This window comes from Amblyraja radiata, chromosome 8 (assembly GCF_010909765.2).
Source record: "Amblyraja radiata isolate CabotCenter1 chromosome 8, sAmbRad1.1.pri, whole genome shotgun sequence".
NCBI classification, from domain to species: Eukaryota; Metazoa; Chordata; class Chondrichthyes; order Rajiformes; family Rajidae; genus Amblyraja; species Amblyraja radiata.
This window is the reverse complement of record NC_045963.1, coordinates 68882800-68905715: the sequence shown is the minus strand read 5'-3', so window position 1 is coordinate 68905715 and position 22916 is coordinate 68882800. Positions and strand designations below refer to the sequence as shown.

Sequence of the window (22916 nt, the reverse complement as noted above, 5' to 3'; positions counted from 1 at the left end):
GAACCCGAGATGGACCGGGCAGTGTTCACAACTTTTTGCAGTCTTCTCCGGACTCTCGGGAACAACTTTACAGATTCCTTTTAAAATGTCTTAATTCAATAATGAAGTTGTTTTCTCTTGGAACCCGTTGCCAACGATTGTGCGGTTAACTTCCTCTCTGAGACTTTTTCGGGAAGTTGAATAGATACCATCTCTTTGAAGTGGCTTCTGAACCAATCAGCCCTGAAACTCACCTGAACTGGACTCTGTCTATAATTTAATGTTCTCTTTATAATTTAATGCATGCATTTTATAATTCAATGTTAAATTTACTGTGTGGTATCCTCCAGCACAAGATTTTCACACAGGTTTGTACTATGTATGGAACTGGCGTGACATAAAACCACTTGAACCTTGGATGCATTTGTACATTATCGTTTAATCTCTGCACCGAATTGCCTGAGACAGTGAAACATTCCCCTTCCTGCTTACTCATGTGTTTTGAAAGCACTTTTCCCTTTTGCACTTCCATCGACTCAGTATTTTTTTTAAATCTGAGTTTGTTTTGATTGCAAATCGATTAGTTTTAGAAAAAAGAGCATTCAATCTTTTTTTTTTTCTGTGGCATCCATTTTCCATGTTGACGACTTGCTAAGAGACCCTCAGGACATCTTTTAATAATTTTCCAAAAGATGGAGCAGGATTAAAAAACCCCATTAAAACACAACATAGGAAAGTGTGCAGGGTGCTTCAATGGACAGCAGGCATTTCCTGAAAAATAACTCGCTGGGAAAATGTACTTGGGAAATTTATAGATTTATATATTGGGGAGGGAAATGGATTGCCGAGAGCGGCTTTGATCGTGTTAATTAAATTGGATGAAAGCACGCTCGTATCTGTGGGAAACAGCGTGCTCTCCAGAGATAAGCTGACTGCTTCCATGTTGGTACACAATCACCCTCATCTTACAGAGCTTTGGTGTTGCCAGATGTGTACCTTTGAGACGTCGTCTTGATGAATTCTCCCAAATACCTCGAGTGGAAGCGATACAGGTTTTTTCCCCCTGTTCTTTTCTATGTATACTTTTTTTTTTTTTTCCAATTTATTTGTTCGCAGGATGTGGCCAGCATGCATTCCCATCCATAACTGGGGAGGGAGTTTTAAGATGGAAGGAAGAGGGAGATGGAGAGGGAGATGGAGAGGGAGGGAGAGAGAAAAAAGAGAGGGAAGAGAGAGGGGAGAGAAGGGATAGAGAGGGAGGGAGACTGTCTGTAGAGAAGGAGATGGAGATGGAGAGGAGATGAATGAGAGAGCGGAAGGGGAGAGGGAGGCACTTCTCGTTAGAGGGAGGGATGGTTTTCTCCTCTTAGCGGTTGGGCTCTCTCTCTTTTTTAGAAGAGGAGGAGGGAGCGAAGGAGATTAGATTGGCAATAGCAGAGAGAGGTTTGCAATGAAGAGTTGGGAAGGGTGGGAAAACCACTGTGTATATTGTGTTTCCTACAACTTCAAACCATAAAATTACGCAATTATATTCTAATTATCATGTTCTTCTGCAAAATGTAAACTTCAATAACAATATTACTGTTTGTGATGTTGCTCAATTGGTGTTTTGCTTTGATTAGCTTCTGAGGTCATGAGAAACCGCAAGGAATTAAAATGGGTATCATATAAGCAAATAGTCTGGAAAGCCCTGCACCATCTGCAATGATTTACTGCACAAAACGGCTAGTCTATTGGTGCTACTTTGTCAAGCTCTGCCTGAAAAGACTAAAGATGGCGGATAGAATTAAAACACTGACATTAATGGCGTCACGGTGGCGTTTCAGCAGAGCTACTGCCTTATAGCGCCAGAGACCCGGGTTCAATCCTGACTGCGGGTGCTGTCTGTGTGGAGTTTGTACATTCTCCCCGTGACCAGCATGGGTTTTCTCCGAAATCTTCGGTTTCCTCCAAAGACGTACAGGTTTGTAGAACAGAGGATGTACTTCCTACGGCTGCTGAGGAAGCACAATCTGCCACAGGCAATGATGGTCCAATTCTACACGTCTGTCCTCACCTTTTCCATCATGGTCTGGTTTGGCTCAGCCACCAAGCACGACACCCGGAGGCTGCCGCGAATCGTCCGATCGGCTGAGAAGGTTATTGGCTGCAACCTTCCCTCCATTGATGAACTGTACACTGCAAGGGCCAGGAAGCGAGCGGGCAAGATCATCTCTGACCCCTCTCACCCTGGCCACAAACTCTTTGAATCACTTCCCTCTGGAAGGCGACTCCGGGCTGTCAAGGCTGCCACAGCCAGACATAAAAACAACTTTTGACCATGAGTAGTAGCTCTACTCAACAGCCAAAAATCTGTAGCCTCCTCATGCTCTGGTATTTTGTTTGGTTCACATGTTTGATTAATGGTGTTTTATTATTAATGTTTAGTGTTTTATATGTCATTCTTAACTGTCACTGTATGTCATGTTGTCACTTGTGGGTGGAGCACCAAGGCAAATTCCTTGTATGTGAATACTTGGCCAATAAACTCATTCATTCATTCATTCATTCAGTCATTAATTGGCTTGGTATCATTGTAAATTGTCCCTAGTGTGTGTGAAATAGTGTTAATGTGTGGAGATCGCTGGGCGGCGTGCTCGGTGGGCCGAAAGGGCTGATTCCGCGCTTTATCTCTGAACTAAACTAATAATCTAATTTATAATGCAGTAAATCCGAGCTAGTTGACTAGCAGGGTCAAAATATCGTCATAGAAACAGAGAAGGCTGGAAATACTCAGAAGGGCAGGCAGTACCTGTGGATATGTGATCACCAGACCCTTATGCCGTTTCTCTCTCCACAGATGCTGCCTGGCCTGCTGAGTATGTCCAGCGTTTTCAGCTTTCACTTCAGATTTCCTGCATTTCTAGGGATTTTTTTCTGCTTTTTTTGAGGGGGGAAAAATGATCTACAACAGTCCGTAAAACCAGAAAGCACGCGGATCATGTTCATTTCTCAGTCACTGCAAAATATACCACTTCCACCAGGAGCAGATAAGAGGACAGATAACTCATAAATTTTGTGATTTAGGTTTTACAAGAGTGATGAACCTTACATTTTTTTAAATTTTCTACAAGGCAATGAAGATATTTTCTCCTGAAAACACTTATGTTCAGCACTCGATTTAGTACATTATGGAGCCAACTATAACACTGAATGTAGATTTTATTTGATTTACAAATTGATATCAACGCACAATCTTATTTAATTTGCAAACCCTGGCTATAACTCGATGACAGAAGCGTTTAATAAAGCCAACTAATTTGTTCTTACTAACATTAAGAACACTGGTAGAGTATTCATCTCCTTGAGTCTGTTCCGTCACTAATTTAGATCAACTCCATATGGTCAGAAACTCTTGCCTAATCACACCATGTCTGCCACACAACAGTTGTCGAAGATTGTTAAGGGCTTGGACACGCGAGAGGCAGGAAACATGTTCCCGATGTTGGGGGAGTCCAGAACCAGGGGCCACAGTTTAAGAATAAGGAGTAAGCCATTTAGAACGGAGACGAGGAAACACTTTTTCTCACAGAGAGTGGTGAGTGTGTGGAATTCTCCGCCTCACAGGGTGGTGGAGGCAGGTTCTCTGGATGCTTTCAAGAGAGAGCTAGATAGGGCTCTTAAATATAGCGGTCAGGGGATATGGGGAGAAGGCAGGAACGGGGTACTGATTGGGGATGATCAGCCATGATCACATTGAATGGTGGTGCTGGCTCGAAGGGCCAAATGGCTACTCCTGCACCTATTGTCTATTGTCCATAGTCCAGTTTTCTTATGAAAAAAGACACTCCCTATTCCTACAAGGACTCTCCACCTTGTCTCAAAGAAGTGGTATCGAAAACAAATATGAATAGTGAAAGGCCTGGATAGAGTGGATGTGGACAGGATGTTTCCACTAGTGGGAGAGTCTAAGAACAGAGGCCATAGCCTCAGAATAAAAGGACGTTCCTTTAGAAAGAAGATGAGGAGGAATTTCATTAGTCAGAGGGTGGTGATCCTGATCGATTCTCGACTACCTGACGGAAAGACCCCAATCAGTGAGGATGGGGGGCAAATCATCCTCCACGATAATCCTCAACACTGGTGCTCTGCAAGGATGTGTTCTCAGCCCCTTGTTTACTCCTTGTACACACACGAAGACACCACCATTGTGGGCCGGATACCAAATAATGAAGAGATCGAGTACTGGAAGGAGTTTGAGAACCTGGTGTCCTGGTGTCGGGATAACAACTTTTTTCTCAATGTCAGCAAGACTAAGGAGACAGATTATTGATTAGTAAGGTTGTCAGGGGTTTACGGGGAGAGGTTTAGCAGGCTGGGACTCGATTCCTTGGAGCACAGGAGGACGAGGGGTGATCTTATAGAGGTGTACAAATTCATGAGAGAAATAGATCGGGTAGACGCACAGAGTCTCTTGCCCAGAGTAAGGAAATCGAGGACCAGAGGACTTAGGTTTAAGATGAGGGGGGAAAGATTCAAAAGGAACCTGAGGGGTAACTTCTTTTACAGGGTGGTGGGTGCATGGAACTAGCTGCCAGAGGAGGTAGTTGAGGAAGGTTCTATTGCAATGTTTAAGGAACATTTAGACGGGTCACGGATAGGACAGGTTTAGAGGGATATGGACCAAACGCGGGCAGGTGGAACTGATGGACACAAAATGCTGGAGTAACTCAGCGGGACAGGCAGCATCTCTGGAGAGAAGGAATGGCTGACGTTTCGGGTCGAGACCCTTCTTCAGACTGTCTCGACCCGAAACATCACCCATTCCTTCTCTCCAGAGATGCTGACTGTCCCGCTGAGTTACTCCAGCATTTTGTATCTACCTTTGAATTAAACCAGCATCTGCAGCTCTTTCCTACACAGGTGGAACTAATGATGAGACAAGTTGGTCGGTGTGGGCAAGTTGGGCCGACGGACCCGTTTCCCTGCTCTGACTCTAAGAGTTTATTTTTAAAGCGGCATGCTTTGGTTTCGGAAGCGAAGTTTCCGAGGAAAGTAGATGACTCAGCAGTGGTCTGGCACAACTTCTATCAAGCTGGGCACGCACATTCTTTAGTCGGCCACTGGGGACTACATTTGAGCAACTCAATGACAACATGGCTTTGAAATAACCTTCCCTACTGTGGGAAAGTCAATGCCATTCTCAGAAGAATGAAATCAGGAATTCCATAAAAACGTACCTCACCGTCAAAGACTGCATCTCCGTCACATTGCGTTTATTCTTATCCAAGATAGACACAAAATGCTGGACTAACTCAGCGGGACAGGCAGCATTTCTGGAGAGAAGGAATGGGTGGCGATTCGGGTCGAGACCCTTCTTCAGACTGTCTATTCTTATATTTGTTTTAGGTTTACAGCTTGGAAACAGGCCCTTCAGCCCACCATCGATCACCCGCTCATACTAGTTCTATTGTTATCCCGTATGTTTACATTTCAGTCTCTTCACTAAATGATTTGCAACGGCTGAACACGCGCTCCTCTGACATTAAACCACAAGCAACAACACCAATCTCCTTCAGCACCACTTAAATTGTCAAGCAATGCGAAGGCAACGGAACCGTTCTCTCGCCAGCTAGCGTGCGCTCCTCAACTCCCATCTACCTCATTGGAGACCGTTGTGCTATCTTTACATAGAAACATAGAAACATAGACAATAGGTGCAGGAGTAGGCCATTCGGCCCTTCGAGCCTGTTCCGCCATTCAATGTGATCATGGCTGATCATCCAACTCAGTATCCTGTACCTGCCTTCTCTCCATACCCCCTGATCCCTTTAGCCACAAGGACCACATCTAACTCCCTCTTAAATATAGCCAATGAACTGGCCTCAACTACCTTCTGTGGCAGAGAATTCCACAGATTCACCACTCTCTGTGTGAAAAAAGTTTTCCTCATCTCGGTCCTAAAAGATTTCCCCCTTATCCTTAAACTGTGACCCCTTGTTCTGGACTTCCCCAACATCGGGAACAATCTTCCTGCATCTAGCCTGTCCAACCCCTTAAGAATTTTGTAAGTTTTAATCGGACTTTTATGGACACTAACTGTCGGATTTATAATCACATATAGTCTTTTCTTCGATTGGAAAGCACACAACAAAATAACTTTTCACTATACCTCGGCACTCGTGACAATAATGATCAACGAGACTAGTTTGGGAATTTTTTCCGTCTTTTGTGACAGAATTCAGAATGCTTCAATCCGATTGCAGCGGTGGCACGGTGGCGCAGTGGTAGAGATGCTGCCTTACAGCGCCAGAGACCCGGGTTCGAATTTGACAATGGGTGCTTGTCTGTATGGAGTTTGTACGTTTTCCCCATGACCTGCGTGGGTTATCCCCGGGTGCTCTGGTTTCCTCCCACACTCCAAAGATGTACAGGTTTGTATGTTTCGGGTGGGCAGCGCGACCGACGTCGCAGCGGCCTCTGCAGTCTGTCTGTGTATTTTTTTTTTTTTTTTTGTCCCGTTGAGGGTTTAGTTTGTAGCGGGTTTTTAAATGTGTATGCGTGGGGGGTGGGTGGGGGAAACTTTTAAATCTCTTCCCTGCATGGAGACCCGACCTTTTACCTGTCGGGTCTCCGTTGCCGTTGGGGCCTAGCGCCGTGGAGCGGCCTCCAACCGGAACGACCTGGAGGCTCAAGTCACGGAGCCTGTGGAGCTGTGGAGCCGCGGAGCCGCGGAGCTGTGGAGCTGCGGACTTACCATCGTGGAGCTGGCCAGCTTCGGAGCGTGGAGAGCTGCGGCGGCGAGCTGCTGCGACCCGACTCCGGTGGATGGTGACACCGGGAGCCCGCGGGTCCCTGCTGGGAGACCGCTTTGCGGGGCACCGGCAACGGCGACTTCTCCCGCTCGAATTGCGGGGTTCAGAGTGACCTGGAGCGGGGCCTTACAACGCCCGGCGCGGCTTTAAATTGCCGCGGACTTGCTAGCGCCCGCCGGGGGCTCCAACATCAAGACCCGGGGCAGGGCCTTACATCGCCCGGCGTGGCTTTGAGTGGCCGCGGACTTGCTAGCGCCCGCCGGGGCCTTTGACCCCGACTTCGGGAGAGGAATGGAGAGCAGGGGAGAGATAAGACTTTGCCTTCCATCACAGTGAGGAGGAGACTCACTGTGATGGATGTTTGTGTGAATTGTGTTGGTGTGTGTCTTGGTTCTTTTCTTGTATGGCTGCAGAAACCAAATTTTGTTTGAACCTCATGTGAGGTTCAAATGACAAATAAAAGGTATTGTATTGTATTGTATTGTAATTGGCTTCGGTAAAATGGTATGTTGACCCTTGTGTGTGTAGGATAGTGCTAGTGCACGGGTGATAGCTGGTCGGCGCGGACTTTGTGGGCCGAAGGGCCTGTTTCCGCGCTGTAAACTAAACTGAACTTAACCTCAAGGAGTGCTAGGCTGCAGACATGCTGATTTTATTTTGGTTGAAAACTTAATACAATTGGAATAGGGACAAGAGTTTTCTTGGCAGGACATGGAGTGGAATCTGGCCTTTGGTGGTGAGTTGTTGCTTTTTAAAGCTCAGCAAAATGATGTGACCTTCGACCTAGTGATTTCACATCCCAGGATAGGATCAGACACAGAACAGAGAGGACCACAGAGTTGTCTGTCTTGTAGCTCCCTCCAAGCGACTGCCCTTGACCCTACCCTGACCCCCTTGTGCCTCGGGGGAAGCTCGGCTCCCGAAGCCCTCTCCTCCTCAGCAACTCCATGACATGGAGCGCTGTAACTCGGAAGGGAGCTCCCAGGGACCTCTGCAGGCATGAATCTCCACCTTCCTGTCAGCATGTCAATCGGCAGCTCGGCCTTAATTCACATGCACTGAGACTGCAAGGTGTCAGCCGTGGCTCGTGCCCCTGCCCTCTCGTCCTCCAATCTGAGAGTTCAATTCCCACTCCAGGGACCTGAGTGAATAATTGGCACTGGATCCTCGAAGTACGAAGCATGCAGCTCACTCTCCTTCGACTGTGATGTGGATATGAATTACTTATAGAGGTCTACGATGGGGAGTTAAGCTAGTGTCACTGAAACATTTCATCACAGAGTTATGTCTATGTTTGCTGGCATTAGAACATTGCAGGGAAACAGGCCCTTCGGCCCAGCAAGTCCACCCTGACCTTGGGATACAGCATGGAAACATCACTGCATGGAAGCAGGCCCTTCGGCCCACTGACCTTGGGACACAGTATGGAAACAGGCCCTTCGGTCCACTGAATTCACACTGACCTTGGGACACAGTATGGAAACAGGCCCTTCGGCCCACTGAGTCTATGCTAACCATCGATCATTAATTCAGATCAGTTCAATGTTATTCCACTTTCTCATCCACTCCCTACACACGTGTGGCACGGTGGCGCAGCGGTAGAGATGCTGCCTTCCAGCATTTACAGTGCCAGAGACCCGGGTTCGATCCTGGCTACGGGTGCTGTCTGTACGGAGTTTGTACGTTCTCCCCGTGACCTGTGTGCGTTTTCTCAGAGAACTTCGGTTTCCTCCCACACACCAAAGACATACAGGTTTGTAGGTTAATTGGTTTGGTATAAATGTAAAAAATGTCCCTAGTGCAGGATAGTGTTAATGTGTGGACAGTGCTGATTTGGTGGGCCGAAGGGCCTGTGTCCGCATTGTATCTCTAAACTAAAATAAATAAAGCAGCCAATTAACCTACAAACATGTGCGTCTTTGGAATGTGCGAGGAAACCGGATCACCCGAGGAAAACCCACGCGGTCACAGGGAGAACGGGCGAACTCCACACAGGCAGCACCCCAGGGCAGGATCAAACCCGGGTCTCTGGCGCTTTGAGTCAGCGGCTCTACCAGCTACACCACCTCGTGTTAAGGGCGTTTCTGACTTTCTGTAGCAGAAATTTGCCTTGACGGAATTCACAAATTCCCATCCAAATATTTGAGGTGTGGAATAAAATTTACAGGCACAGAATTTATGTGAAAAGAAAGTAAATAAATACACAATTTAAAAAACAATCCATGCACAGATGACGCATCTTTGTGGTACGGGCCGATTTGTAGGAATGCAAGCTAGACTCTACTCCACTCTACTTCCTTAGAAGGCTTAGGAAGATCGGCATGTCCCCAACAACTCTAAGCAACTTCTACAGATGATCCGCAGAAAGCATTTTAACGGGATGCACCACAGCTTGGTTTGGGAACAGCTCCGTTCAAGACTGCGTGAAATTGCAGCGAATTGTGGACGCAGCCCAGTCCATCACACAAACCAACCTCCCTTCCATTGACTCCATTTATGCTTCATGTAGCCTCGGCAAGGCCAGCAGCATAATCGAGTCATGCCTCCTGGCCACTCCCTCTTCTCCCCTCTCCCATCGGGCAAAAGGTATACACAACCACTCTCTGCCACAGAAGGTAGTTGAGGCCAGTTCATTGGCTATATTTAAGAGGGAGTTAGATGTGGCCCTTGTGGCTAAAGGGATCAGGGGGTATGGAGAGAAGGCAGGTACAGGATACTGAGTTGGATGATCAGCCATGATCATATTGAATGGCGGTGCAGGCTCGAAGGGCCGAATGGCCTACTCCTGCACCTATTTTCTATGTTTCTATAGAACACACACCTCCTGATCCAGGGACAGTTTCTTCCCAGCTGTTATCGGGCAAATGAATCATCCTACCTCAACCAGAGAGGGATCCTGATCTACTATCTACCTTTTTGGTGACCCTCGGACTATCTTTGATCGGACTTTGCTGGCTTTACCTTGCACTAAACGTTATTCCCTTATCATGTATCTATATACTGTAAATGGCTCGATTGTAATCATGTATTGTCTTTCCGCTGACTGGTTAGCACGTAACAAAAGCTTTTCACTGTACCTCGGTACACGTGACAATATATAATAATAAACTAAACCCCTCCCGTAACCCATGATAGGGGGTTTGCCTGAATATCTAAGGCTGAGATGCACAGGTATGTGGATGACAGGGATATGGCGATAGGATGGGAGAGCAGGACTCGAACCACCGGATGATCTCATGAAACACATTATGGGGCCAAATGGCACATTCCTGCCCCAAGTCCCTGTAGGGGGAAGGGTTAGATTCCACCTCTCAGCTGCACACTAGGAGCAACTTAGACCGGACAATTAATCTCCCATCTCGTGCGGCTTCAGGATGTGGCAGGAAACCGGAAAAATGCGGTGGAAATCCACGATGTCACAGGGAGAAGATGCAAACTCTCTGGACGCTCTCCCCCCTCAGTCTGAAGAAGGGTCACGACCCGAAACTTCGCCCATTCCTTCTCTGCAGCGATGTTTTGTGTCTATCTTTGGTGAGTGTTGAACGTGGGTCTCTGTCGCTGTGAGGCAGGGGCCCCACTGGCTGCACCACCGTGCTTTCCTCACACTCACAGGCAAGAGCGGAACACACTATCAAAACATGGAGGGGACGGGGGGCACGATTTTTTGGCTACCGCGCGCGCACGCGCCCACTCACACACGCGCGCGAGGCTTCGGCGGCTCAATCCAGCGCTAAATGCAGCTCAACTGCCTGTCTCACCGGGTTAACTAGCAGCCCTGTCTGGACTGACGGGATACCAGCGCTGCTTCTCCGCGCTGGCCATATTTCCCGCAAGCCCAGGCAGGTTAACTTGGCGGGGATGTCGCCCACCTCTCAAAACATGGGGGGGGACGTGTCCCCTCTGGCCCCCCCCCCCCCCCCCCGGGTTTTCCGCCCCTGCTCACACACAGCCAAGGCCATTCAACCTCCTCCACCCTGTGATTTGGCAGTATTTAATGTGCCGGATGGGTCTGCCGTTTAGTGGCACTGGATCTGTCCTCGCTGGAGTTTAGAAGAATGAGGGAGAGACCCCATTGAAACATGCAGAATGGTGAAAGGCTTGGATACAGTGGATGTGGAGAGGATGTTTCCACTATTGGGAGAGTCTAGGACCAGAGGTCACAGCCTCAGAATTAAAGGACGTTCTTTTGGGAAGATGAGGAAAAAACGTTTTTAATCAGGGGTTGGTGAATCTGTGGAATTCTTTGCCACAGATGGCTGTGGAGGCCAAGTCAGTGGATATTTTTAAAGCAGAGATAGATAGATTCTTGAATAGTACGGGTGTCAGAGGTTACGGGGAGAAGGCTGGAGAATGGGGTTTGGAGGGAGAGACAGATCAGCCATGATTGAATGGCAGAGTAGATGTGATGGGGCAAATGTCCTAATTCTACTCCTATCACTCATGACCTAATGAGGTCCAAGTGACTGCGGGTAAACCTTCAACACCCCGTCACCCCATCAACTTTGTTTGGATCAGACGTTTGCCAGACACAGAAATTAAACAAAGAAGCCAGATGCTCACCAATTAGCCTTTCCACCCAGATAATCGCCACCCTCCTATGTCAAGGTCCAAAGTTTAGTTTAGTTTAGTTTATTGTCATGTGTACTGAGGTACAACGAAAAGCAGTCTGTACGGAGTTTGTACGTTCTCTCCGTGACTGCGTGGGTTTTCTCTGGGTACTCTGGTTTCCTCCCACACTCCAAAGGGTTCGCGTGCGGGGATCACTGGTCGGCGAGGACTCGGCGGGCCAAAGGGCCTGTTTCCACGCTGTGTTTCTAAACTAAACTCAACTAAAGACTCTGCTCACACTGCCCTTTGAGAAGGAAAATTCCTGGATAGAGTGGATGTGGAAAGGATGTTTCCACTAGAGGTAGAGAGTCTAGGACCAGAGGCCATAGCCTCAGAATAAAAGGATGTAGCTTTAGAAATGCGATGAGAAGGAATTTCTTGAATCAGAGCCTGGTGAATCTGTGGATTTCATTGTCACAGACAGCTGTGAAGGCCGTCAAAGGATATTTTTAAGGCGCAGATTGACAGATTCTTGATTAGTACGGGTGTCAGGGGTTATGGGGAGAAGGAGGTTGAGAGGGAAAGATAGATCAGCCATGATTGAATGGCAGAGTAGACTTGATGGGCTGAATGGATTTATTCTGCTCCTTGAACTTGTGAACTTCCAAAGTCCCATGGCCTATTGAGGGAACAATTTACTTCCTCTCTGTTTTTAGAAGGAGACGTCTCATTTATACACAGTGACTCCAAGTCCCGGGTTCTTCCTCAAGAGGGCACATTCTCTTCACACGCACTGAGCCAAGAACACCCAGAGTTCTGTCTCCATCTTCCAAAACTTCAGCATGTACGAGCGCAACCGGTAGGGTTGCCAACTTTCTCTCTCCCAAATAAGGGACAAAAGGTCAAAATAAGGGACAAATTCCCGACTGCAATTCGTGGACCGTCTCGGCTGTGGCTGGGAGAATGATGAGTTGGCCCGGGCGCGGGACTGCACACAAAGCCCAGCTGGTGGGCCAGCTGAGGAGTTTTGGTCCGGGCACCGGACATCTCGCGCAAAGTCCGGCACCCCATCCAACTCATGAACCAATGATCGGCCATGAGAAGGAGCGGTGGTGATGTCGGCGGTAAGCGAAGGTCGGACTGCTGGCCGACGGGGCCACGGGCGAGGTGCTGCTGCTGCATTCCATGGGATGCACTATGTTGGGACGGGTGAGGCGGGAACAGATGCGGTACTCCGACCCGACAGTCCCCTCGACCAGAGTGGCAGCAGTCAAATCCGGGACAAGGGCTGTCCCGTATGGGACAAACCAATTTAGCCCAATACATGGGATGTCCCGGCTAATACGGGACAGTTGGCAACCACAGTAACCTGCCCAAACTTTCATCAACTTGCCTATTCCTGGAGACTGTTGAGTCTTTTCTCTCTATTCCTCACATACCCACACCCCTATCCAAAAGTCTCTTAAATGCCCAAATTGTATGACCACCCCCAACCCTATTTTGGTTTAGTGGAGTAGCCACAGTGTTTAAATATTGTGACTACACTGCACAGCAAAATTAATATGAATATCAACACAAAATGTTACAAATAACTCAGCGAGCCCGACTCTGGAGGAAGAAGCCCTGCACCTATTTTCTATGTTTCCATATAACCATATAACCATATAACAATTACAGCACGGAAACAGGCCATCTCGGCCCTACAAGTCCGTGCCGAACAACTTTTTTCCCTTAGTCCCACCTGCCTGCACTCATACCATAACCCTCCATTCCCTTCTCATCCATATGCCTATCCAATTTATTTTTAAATGATACCAACGAACCTGCCGCCACCACTTCCACTGGAAGCTCATTCCACACCGCTACCACTCTCTGAGTAAAGAAGTTCCCCCTCATGGTACCCCTAAACTTCTGTCCCTTAATTCTGAAGTCATGTCCTCTTGTTTGAATCTTCCCTATTCTCAAAGGGAAAAGCTTGATCACGTCAACTCTGTCTATCCCTCTCATCATTTTAAAGACCTCTATCAAGTCCCCCCTTAACCTTCTGCGCTCCAGAGAATAAAGACCTAACTTATTCAACCTATCTCTGTAACTTAGTTGTTGAAACCCAGGCAACATTCTAGTAAATCTCCTCTGTACTCTCTCTATTTTGTTGACATCCTTCCTATAATTGGGCGACCAAAATTGTACACCATACTCCAGATTTGGTCTCACCAATGCCTTGAACAATTTTAACATTACATCCCAGCTTCTATACTCAATGCTCTGATTTATAAAGGCTAGCATACCAAAAGCTTTCTTTACCACCCTATCTATATGAGATTCCACCTTCAAGGAACTATGCACGGTTATTCCCAGATCCCTCTGTTCAACTGTATTCTTCAATTACCTACCATTTATCATGTACGTCCTATTTTGATTTGTCCTGCCAAGGTGTAACACCTCACATTTATCAGCATTAAACTCCATCTGCCATCTTTCAGCCCATTTTTCCAAATGGCCTAAATCACTCTGTAGACTTTGGAAATCCTCTTCATTATCCACAACACCCCCTATCTTGGTATCATCTGCATACTTACTAATCCAATTTACCACCCCTTCATCCAGATCATTGATGTACATGACAAACAACAAAGGACCCAACACAGATCCCTGAGGCACCCCACTAGTCACCTGCCTCCAACCCGACAAACAGCCATCCACCATTACCCTCTGGCTTCTCCCATTCAGCCACTGCTGAATCCATCTTGCTATTCCTGCATTTATACCCAACAGTTTAACCTTCTTAACCAACCTTCCATGAGGAACCTTGTCAAAGGCCTTACTAAAGTCCATATAGACAACATCCACTGCTTTACCCTCGTCAATTTCCCTAGTAACCTCTTCAAAGGTTATGTAGGAAGGAACTGCAGAAGCTGGTTTAAACACACAAAGCTGGAGTAACTCAGCGGGTCAGACAGCATCTCTGGAGAAAAGGAACAGGTGATGTTTCGGGTCGAGACCATTCTTCAGACTTCTTCCTCCAGAGGTGCTGTCTGACTCGTTGAGTTACTCGCAACATTTTGTGTCAATCTTCATATTAATTTTGCCATGCAGTCCAGTGGTCAATGAGGCAGATACAATGCAGGATGTATTCAAGAGACAGTTAGATTTAGCTCTTAGGGCTAACGGAATCAAGGGATATGGGGAGAAAGCAGGAACGGGGTACTTATTTTAGATGATCCGCCATGATCATTTTGAATGGCGGTGCTGGCTCGAAGGGCCGAATTGCCCACTCCTGCACCTATTTTCTATGAAGCCTAGCTGTATTCATTGCAGCATATTTGATTGCTGATTTTTTAGGCTCATAGTTATACATTTTAGAGATTGTCATGCAGGAAGAGTAAACATTTGCGGTGTGGATAAGGCACAGAGCTGTGGTGCCCCAGCTGTGAGCGTCCGTTCCTGTTTCATGCGGGCGACCTCTCTGTGGGCGTGTTCGAGCATTTTGTTCCCCAACAGTTAATCACCAAGGCCTGGGTTCTTACTGCGGCATTGGACCTTGTACACGGTAAACATATCCCGGTTTGCATTGTGTGGGAAGGATTCTGCAGATGCTGGTTTACACCGAAGTTAGACACAAAATGCTGGAGTAACTCAACGGGACAGGCAGCATCTCTGAAGAGAAGGAATGGGTGACTTCAGGTCGAGACAAGACTGTGTTCTATGCAAGATTCCAGCAATCTGAAGAAGGGTCAAAACGTCACCCATTCCTTCTCTCCAGAGATGCTGCCTGTCCCACTGAGTTATTCTAGTATTTAGTGACTATCCCCAGTAAACATTGATAGCATGAAGTCGAGATGGTTGAAAGATTTATGTTCAGTTTACTTTAGTTTAATTTACAGCGCGGAAACAGGCCCATCGGCCCACCGGGTCCGCGCCGACCTGCGATCCCCGCACATTAACACAATCCAACACTCACTAGGGACAATTTTACCAAGCCAATTAACCTACAAACCTGCACGTCTTTGGGGTGTGGGAGGAAACCGAAGACCTCGGAGAAAACCCACGCGGGTCACGGGGGAGAACGTACAAACTCCGTACAGGCAGCACCTGTAGTCGGAATCGAACCCGGGACTCCGGCGCTGCGATCGCTGTAAGGCAGCAACTCTACCGCTGCGCCACCGTGACCGCCTGACGTTCCAAGGAGTAAATATCACCAGCAACGTGTCCTGGACCAACCACATCAAAGCATTGGCCATGAAAGCACTCAAACGCCTCCTTCTTTAGAAGGTTTAGGAAGAATAGAAAGATGGGCATGTCCCCAACAACTCTCACCAACTTCTGCAGAAGTGCAGCAGAAAGCGTTTTATTGGAATGCATCACAGTTTGGTTTGGGAACAGCTCCATCCAAAACCACAAGACATCCAAGTACACTAGTTCTATGTTATCCCAGTCTTGCATTCTACACACTAGGAGCCAATTAACCTCCAAACTCCGAACATGGGAGGAAACTGGAGCACTCGGAGAAAACCCACGCGGTCACAGGGAGAAGGTACAAACTCCGTACAGACAGCATCACTAGTCAGGATCAAACCCGGGTGTCTGGCACGTGTGAGGCACAAACTCTATCGCTGCGCCACTGTGCTGCCCTTGATTAATAAAAATAAAATATATATTTAATAAAACAGTGATTTTTAAAAATAAAAAACCACTATCAATTAATTAAAAAGAAAAAAACATTTTTGAACAGGGAAGTAGAGAAACTTGTTTTTCCTTTTTTTTAATGAAGGTGGGTTTACTCCATTCACATGGATGGGGCTGCATGAGGCAGCTGCCTAGAGGTGTAAACAAGGTACAAGCCAGATACAATATGTGTTCAACCCGTGGCTCAGTATGGCTCACAACTACTGCAGGACTCACCACAGAGTCCAGGTACAGAGCCAGGGTTCAGCTGCTCCCAGTCTAACCCCCTGCAACGTTCTACAACGTACTACCACAAGGGGCTACTAGGGGCTGGCACAGCAGTAGAGTTGCTGCATTACAGCACCAGAGACCCGGGTTCGATCCTGACAACGGGTTCTGTCTGTTTGGAATTTGTACTTTCTCCTTTTTTCCCGGGTGCTTCTGTTCCCCCCCACACTCCAAAGACGTACAGGCTTGTAGACTAATTGGCCTCGGTAAAATAGTAAAATTGGCCCTAGTCTAAACTGAGAAGCTAAATTAAACTTGGAGCTAAGGGACACAAAGTGCTGGAGTACAGGTCAGGCAGCATCTCTGGAGAACACGGATAGGTGACGTTTCTGGTCGAGGCCCTTCTTTGACAGTCTGTAGAAGGGTTGGTTTTAGTTTAGTTTCGTATAGAGATACAGCGACGAAACAGGCCCTTTGGCCCATCTAGTCCACGCCGACCAGCGACACCCTCCATACATTAGCTCTCTTCTTGCTATCGAGAGAGTACAGCGTAGGTTTACAAGGTTAATTCCCGGGAAGGCGGGACTGTCACATGCTGAGAGAATGGAGCGGCTGGGCTTGTACACTCTGGAGTTTAGAAGGATGAGAGGATATCTCATTGAAACATATAAGATTCTCAAAGGTTTGGACATGCTAGAGGCAGGAAACATGTTCCCGATGTTGGGGGAGTCCAGAACCAGGGGCCACAGTTTAAGAATAAGGAGTAAGCCATTTAGAACGGAGACGAGGAAACACTTTTTCTCACAGAGAGTGGTGAGTCTGTGGAATTCTCTGCCTCAGAGGGCGATGACGGCAAGTTCTCTGGATGCTTTCAAGAGAGAGCTAGATAGGGCTCTTAAAAATAGCGGAGTCAGGGGATATGGGGAGAAGGCAGGTACGAGGTACTGATTGAGGATGATCAGCCATGATCACATTGAATGGCGGTGCTGGCTCGAAGGGCCGAATGGCCTACTCCTGCACCTATTGTCTATTGTCTATACACTAGGAACAATTCACAGAAGCCAATTAACTGACAAACCTGCACTACTTTGGAATGTGGGAGGAAACCGGAACGCCTGGGGAAAACCCACCCAGTCACGGGGAGAACGTACAAACTCCGTACGCACGGCAACCGTAGTCAGGATCAAACCCGGGTCTCTGGCGCTGTGAGGCAGCAACTCTAACGCTGCGCCACTGTGCCATGTCAACCCAAAACGTCACCTATCCATGTTCTTCAGAGAAGCTGGCTGACCTGCTGAGTCACTCCAGACATTCTTTGCTTCTAAACCTGCAGCTAATGTGGAGGCAGCATTGCAGCTAGAAGATCTTCCACCAAGCAGCTGTTAGAAGATGGTCCACCAAGTAGCTGTTAGCTCGCGATCCACCCACCACCACATAGCCACGACTTGTTTTTGCTGGTGAAGCGGATGAACTAACCAGCAATATTTCACGCTTCCAGCAATATTTTTTTACTGGAAATCACACACCCACGGATTTCAACAGAGAAAAATAACTTGTATTTCTACGGCATCTTCCACTGAAGAGTAATGAAATAAACACCATCACAATTAAGACCCATATGCCATTCAATCTTGCCATAGAGGGAGTACAGAGAAGGTTCACCAGACTGATTCCTGGGATGGCAGTACTTTCATATGAAGAAAGACTGGATAGACTCGGCTTGTACACGCTAGAATTTAGAAGATTGAGGGGGGATCTTATAGAAACTTACAAAATTCTTAAGGGGTTGGACAGGCTAGATGCAGGAAGATTATTCCCGATGTTGGGGAAGTCCAGACAAGGGGTCACAGTTTAAGGATAAGAGGGAAGTCTTTTAGGACCGAGAGTGGTGAATCTGTGGAATTCTCTGCCACAGAAGGTAGTTGAGGCCAGTTCATTGGCTATATTTGAGGGAGTTAGATGTGGCCCTTGTGGCTAAAGGGATCATGGGGTATGGAGAATGGCAGGTATGATCAGCCATGATCATATTGAATGGCGGTGCAGGCTCGAAGGGCCGAATGGCCTTCTGCTGCACCTATTTTCTATGTTTCTATATCAGGAGATAATCTGGATAATGAGCTGTAGCTTGGTTGAAGGGATGGGTTCCGAGGGCTTCCACGAGGAAGATATAAGTTCACAAGTTCTGGGAGCAGAATTAGGCCATTCGGCCCATCAAGTCTACTCTGCCATTCAATCATGGCTGATCTCTCGTTCCCTCTCAACCCCATTCTCCTGCCTTCTCCCCACAACCCCTGACACCCGACCACCTTCTTCCCAACCTGAAACGTCACCTCTCCACGTTTTCCCAGAGTTGCTACCTGACCCACTGAGGTAGTCCAGTCCTGTGTGTCCTTTTGTGTAAACCAGCTACTTTGTTCCTGCATTCCTTCTAAACGTCACGAGAGAAACGCCACCCATTCCTTCTCTCCAGAGACGCTACCTGTCCCGTTGAGTTCCTCCAGCGTTTTTGTGTCTATCCTTGTTCCTGCTACTACCTACCTGGGTTCTCCCAGATCACGCAGGTCTGACCGTTGCCTATCCATGTTGTCCAGAGAGGCTGCCTGACCCATGGTCTCCCTCCAGCACTTTGTGTCCTCAGAGGCAGAGTCACCTGCTTGGCTTTTTTTTGAAGGCCAATGTGAAGCTCCCATCAATTGGCGAACCCATCCACACAGCAAGGTGTGACCCATCAGTGGACTGACACCCTCCAACATCTACATTAGCCGGAGCCAGCTCTTTTACCCCGGCAGGACAGTGAGTGTAGCAAACCATGACTTACGCAGATCAGGTGGAGAGTGATAGCTCCATGCCGCCGCTCGTCATTGGTAAAGACATCGTCGGGGAATTCATGAAGAGCTAGAAAAAAGGGAAAATAAATCCATGAGTCAATTTAATGAAAGCACCACTGAATGAAAACATCGACATCGTCATTTCACCCATTTGATTGAGTTAGGAGAAGGCTGGACATGGGTTTTTGATTAGTGCGGGTGTCAGGGGTTATGGGGAGAAGGCAGGAGAATGGGGTTAGGAGGGAGAGATAGATCAGCCATGATTGAATGGCGGAGTAGACTTGATGGGCCAAATGGCCTAATTACATAGAAAGAGTGAAAATAGGCGCAGGAGTGCCTTAGAGCCAGCACCGCCATTCAATAGGATCATGGCTGATCTTCCTAAATCAGCACCCCGTTCCTGCATTCTCCCCATATCCCTTGATTCCGTTAGCCCTAGGAGCTGTATCTAGCTCTCTCCTGAAAACATCTAGTGAATTGGCTTCCACTGCCTTCTGTGGCAGAGAATTCGATAGATGCACAACTCCCTGGGTGAAAATGTTTTTCCTCATCTCAGTCCTCTCTTCTATCACTTATGACCTTATGAAGGTTTGATCTCACATTGTTAAACTTTATTATTACGGACTCAAGGTCCAGACAAGGGGCAACATTACATTAAAAAATGCATTGCATATTAAATATCATCAAATACATATAATTTGGTATATCACTTATAAAAACATCATAATTTATATATTTTTTAAAACACAATACATAAGTTAAAAATCCAGATTAAAAGAATGATCAACGAGACAACGATACCAGTGTCTCCATAGCTGGGATTCGTAGCGTGTAGTGCTAACCCTTATGTTTGACAAGGCCACAATAAGCACATTTTTAGAGTCATTTATCCTGCAAATGAATTTATACATGTGATGTCTTAGAATAACTTCTAAAGTACTGACTCCTGCAGCCACAAACATATTACTGGCACTACACCATCTAGGTTGCCTTAGCAGTGTTCTCATGGCATCGTTATATGCCACTGGATCACACGGGATTGCTAAACAAATTCCCTCTTCTCCCATTTTTGGCATAGATAGGGTAGACAGTCAGAACCTTTTTCCCCTACCACTAGAGGGCTTAGCTTTATGGGGAGAGAGGCGACATTTAAAGGAGACGCCTGCCATGGGTTAAATCATTTTACACGGATAGAGGTGCGTGTCTGGAATCTGCCAACAGGGGCGGTGGTTGATAAAGATACGTTAGTGGATGCAGGGAATGGAGGGATATGTTTTAGTTTCGTGCACGTTTGGAGATACAGCGAGGAAACAGGCCCCTTGGCCCACCGAGTCCGCAACGACCAACGATCCCCGCGCATTAGCACTACCTTATACACACTGGGGACAATTTTACATTTATTTACCAAGCCAATTAACCTATAAATCTGTACGTCTTTGGAGCGCGGGAGGAAACTGAAGATCTCGGAGAAAACCCACGCAGGTCACGGGGGGAAAGTACAAACTCCGTACAGACAAGCACCCGTAGTCGGGATCGAACCCGGGTCTTTACCGCTGCGTCACCGTGGATTATGCGCAGGTAGATAAGAGTTAGTTATGGCATCATGTTCGGCGCAGACAATGAGGGATGAAGTGCTAGTTCTTATGCCATGCTGTTCTGTATTCAAGAGTCAAGAGTGTTTTATTGTCATATGTCCCGGATGGGACAATTAAATTCTTACTTGCTGCCGCACAACAGAATATGTGAATATGTAAACATTGTACATAAGGGGGGAAGACAAAAAAATAAATAACAAATATAGTGCAATAATAATATAGTCTTCTATACAATCAGGATAACAAAAGAAGCCAGGGCTCAACAACTGCTGTAGCTTCCATTCCCACTGAATGACAACAACGTTATCTGTTGCTCTTCTAGATTAAGAAAAGATTGGAAAAGGATTTGGTGGCCTGGGAGAGGAGATTTATTTCCGTCGATGGTTTAAAAAACCAATTGGATTTTTGGCACTTTATCTGATGTATTCTCCACCAGTGGGATCGCGAGCGTGACTTGTCCCTGAAAAGATTCATTGCACCATTTTCATCCGCGCACGAGCCAGCCGCTCTCATCTCAATCAGCTCGCACCAGACGCGTACAATGGGCGCCAATGAGGTTTAATGGATCGGTCAACAGCCACATCACAGAATCAATCCTCAGGGAACCTTGTCCTTTCTAAAGCACCGAACACTGCCAACAATTACTGACTGTGAATTTCGCAGTTATCAAATTGAGACGATCATTATCTATATACAGCTCACCTTCTGACAGAAGAGCAAGCTGTCTGTGTTCGTGAGAGTCACGGCTCGGCATGTGTACGAAATTACATTTCCTGCTACACACACTAATGTCATGATAGATGTGCAGGATATTAGGTTATTGAATATAACTCTTGTTTCCTCAGTTGAGGGCAGATTGTAAATCAACAATAAGGTGCAAGGTCAGTTAATAAAAAAAGTTGTCCATTTATGCTTTGCCTGAGGACATTTATTGTAGAACAGACTTGGTCATTAGTTTATTGTCACGTGTACTGAGGTACATCTGGGCAGTGGGCAGGTGCTATAGACCTGCACGGGAAGGTAGATGCTCCCGGCCCCACGAGTCTCGGGCAGATGGGGCTCGTCAGCCTGGGAAGGCAGTCCATCTAGGAGAGGGGAAACTCTGATTTAAAACCTCCACTGCCTTGTTGCCATATCCAGTCATGGAAAGGTTCCAGGAGTAAACCTCAAGAAAATCCAGAGTCGGAGCCCCTAAGGCAGCTCGTCGTTGTCTACAACCTCGCTCTGGCAGCTCCTGCGACGGCGCTGGTGCCAAACTGTAACGGCCCTGCTGTTCCTTTGGATCGATCAGCGACGTGGAGAGGGGGGACGTGCTGCATGGGCAACAGCCTGTCCTCCATATGACATCGCCCAGGCTTGCATCCGACCAGGATGCATCACCCATGGTCATTCATGACCGAGAGGGGCCTACCTACCACTGTGGAGTCTTTCCACTGACTGGATAGCACGCAACCGAAAGGCTTCACACTGTACCTCGGCAACAATAATAAACTAAACTATTCACTCCCATTACTTTGCTTCGTTTAGGGATACAACATGTAAACGGGCCCTTCGGCCTACCGAGTCCACACCAATCATCGATCGCCCGCACGGGAGTGCTAAGACCTACATGTGACAAAAAAAAGCTTGGTACACTAGACAATAATCTACACTAAACTAAACGATGTTACCATTTGTACCCTTGTCTGACAGAAGTTTACCAATTAACACGTTATAAGAGTAGAATTAGGCCCATTGAGTCCATTCCGCCATTCAATCATGGCTGATCTCTGCCTCCTAATCCCATAATTGCATGATTAAAATTACTGAGCTTGTGCTCACTGCGCTTTCTGGGAAGGTGTTTCCACATATTCAACCATCCAGTCTCAGTCATTTCCTGAACGGCTTGGCTTGGAGTCTAATGCTCCTCTTATCTTGGGCAGCATCTCCCTTGGGGAAACACTGCTCCCTGTTCCACTCGCCCAACCTCCCCTTTTGTATCACACCAAGACTAGTCATCGCTACTTAGAAATGAGGCAGAGACAAAGTGAAGATTTGTCTCTCAGACGGTTGCATGCCTTTGGAACACTCGCCCTCAAAGGGCAGCACAAGTGGAGCTTGCGAATAGATTTAAGGAAGAGGTAAACAAGGAAGCGAAAGGTTACAGCAGTAGTTGGAAACATGGGAGTTGAAGTTATAAAAAGATCAGCCATGATCTATCTGAGTGGCAAAGTCACCTTGAGGGAGGTCAAGGTGTCTACTCCTGCTCTGAATTCAAATTAACTTATACCGACCGTCTC

General features: G+C 47.2%; 1 protein-coding gene across 1 annotated transcript in view; it reads right to left on the bottom strand.

Annotated features, from left to right (window-relative positions):
- The window catches only part of slc24a3 (solute carrier family 24 member 3), a 218625-nt gene that overhangs the window by 81405 nt on the left and 114304 nt on the right, over positions 1-22916 (bottom strand). The window contains exon 3 of the mRNA XM_033026185.1: positions 19033-19109. Coding sequence (XP_032882076.1) covers positions 19033-19109 — 77 coding nt within the window. The remainder of the gene's footprint in view (positions 1-19032; positions 19110-22916) is intronic.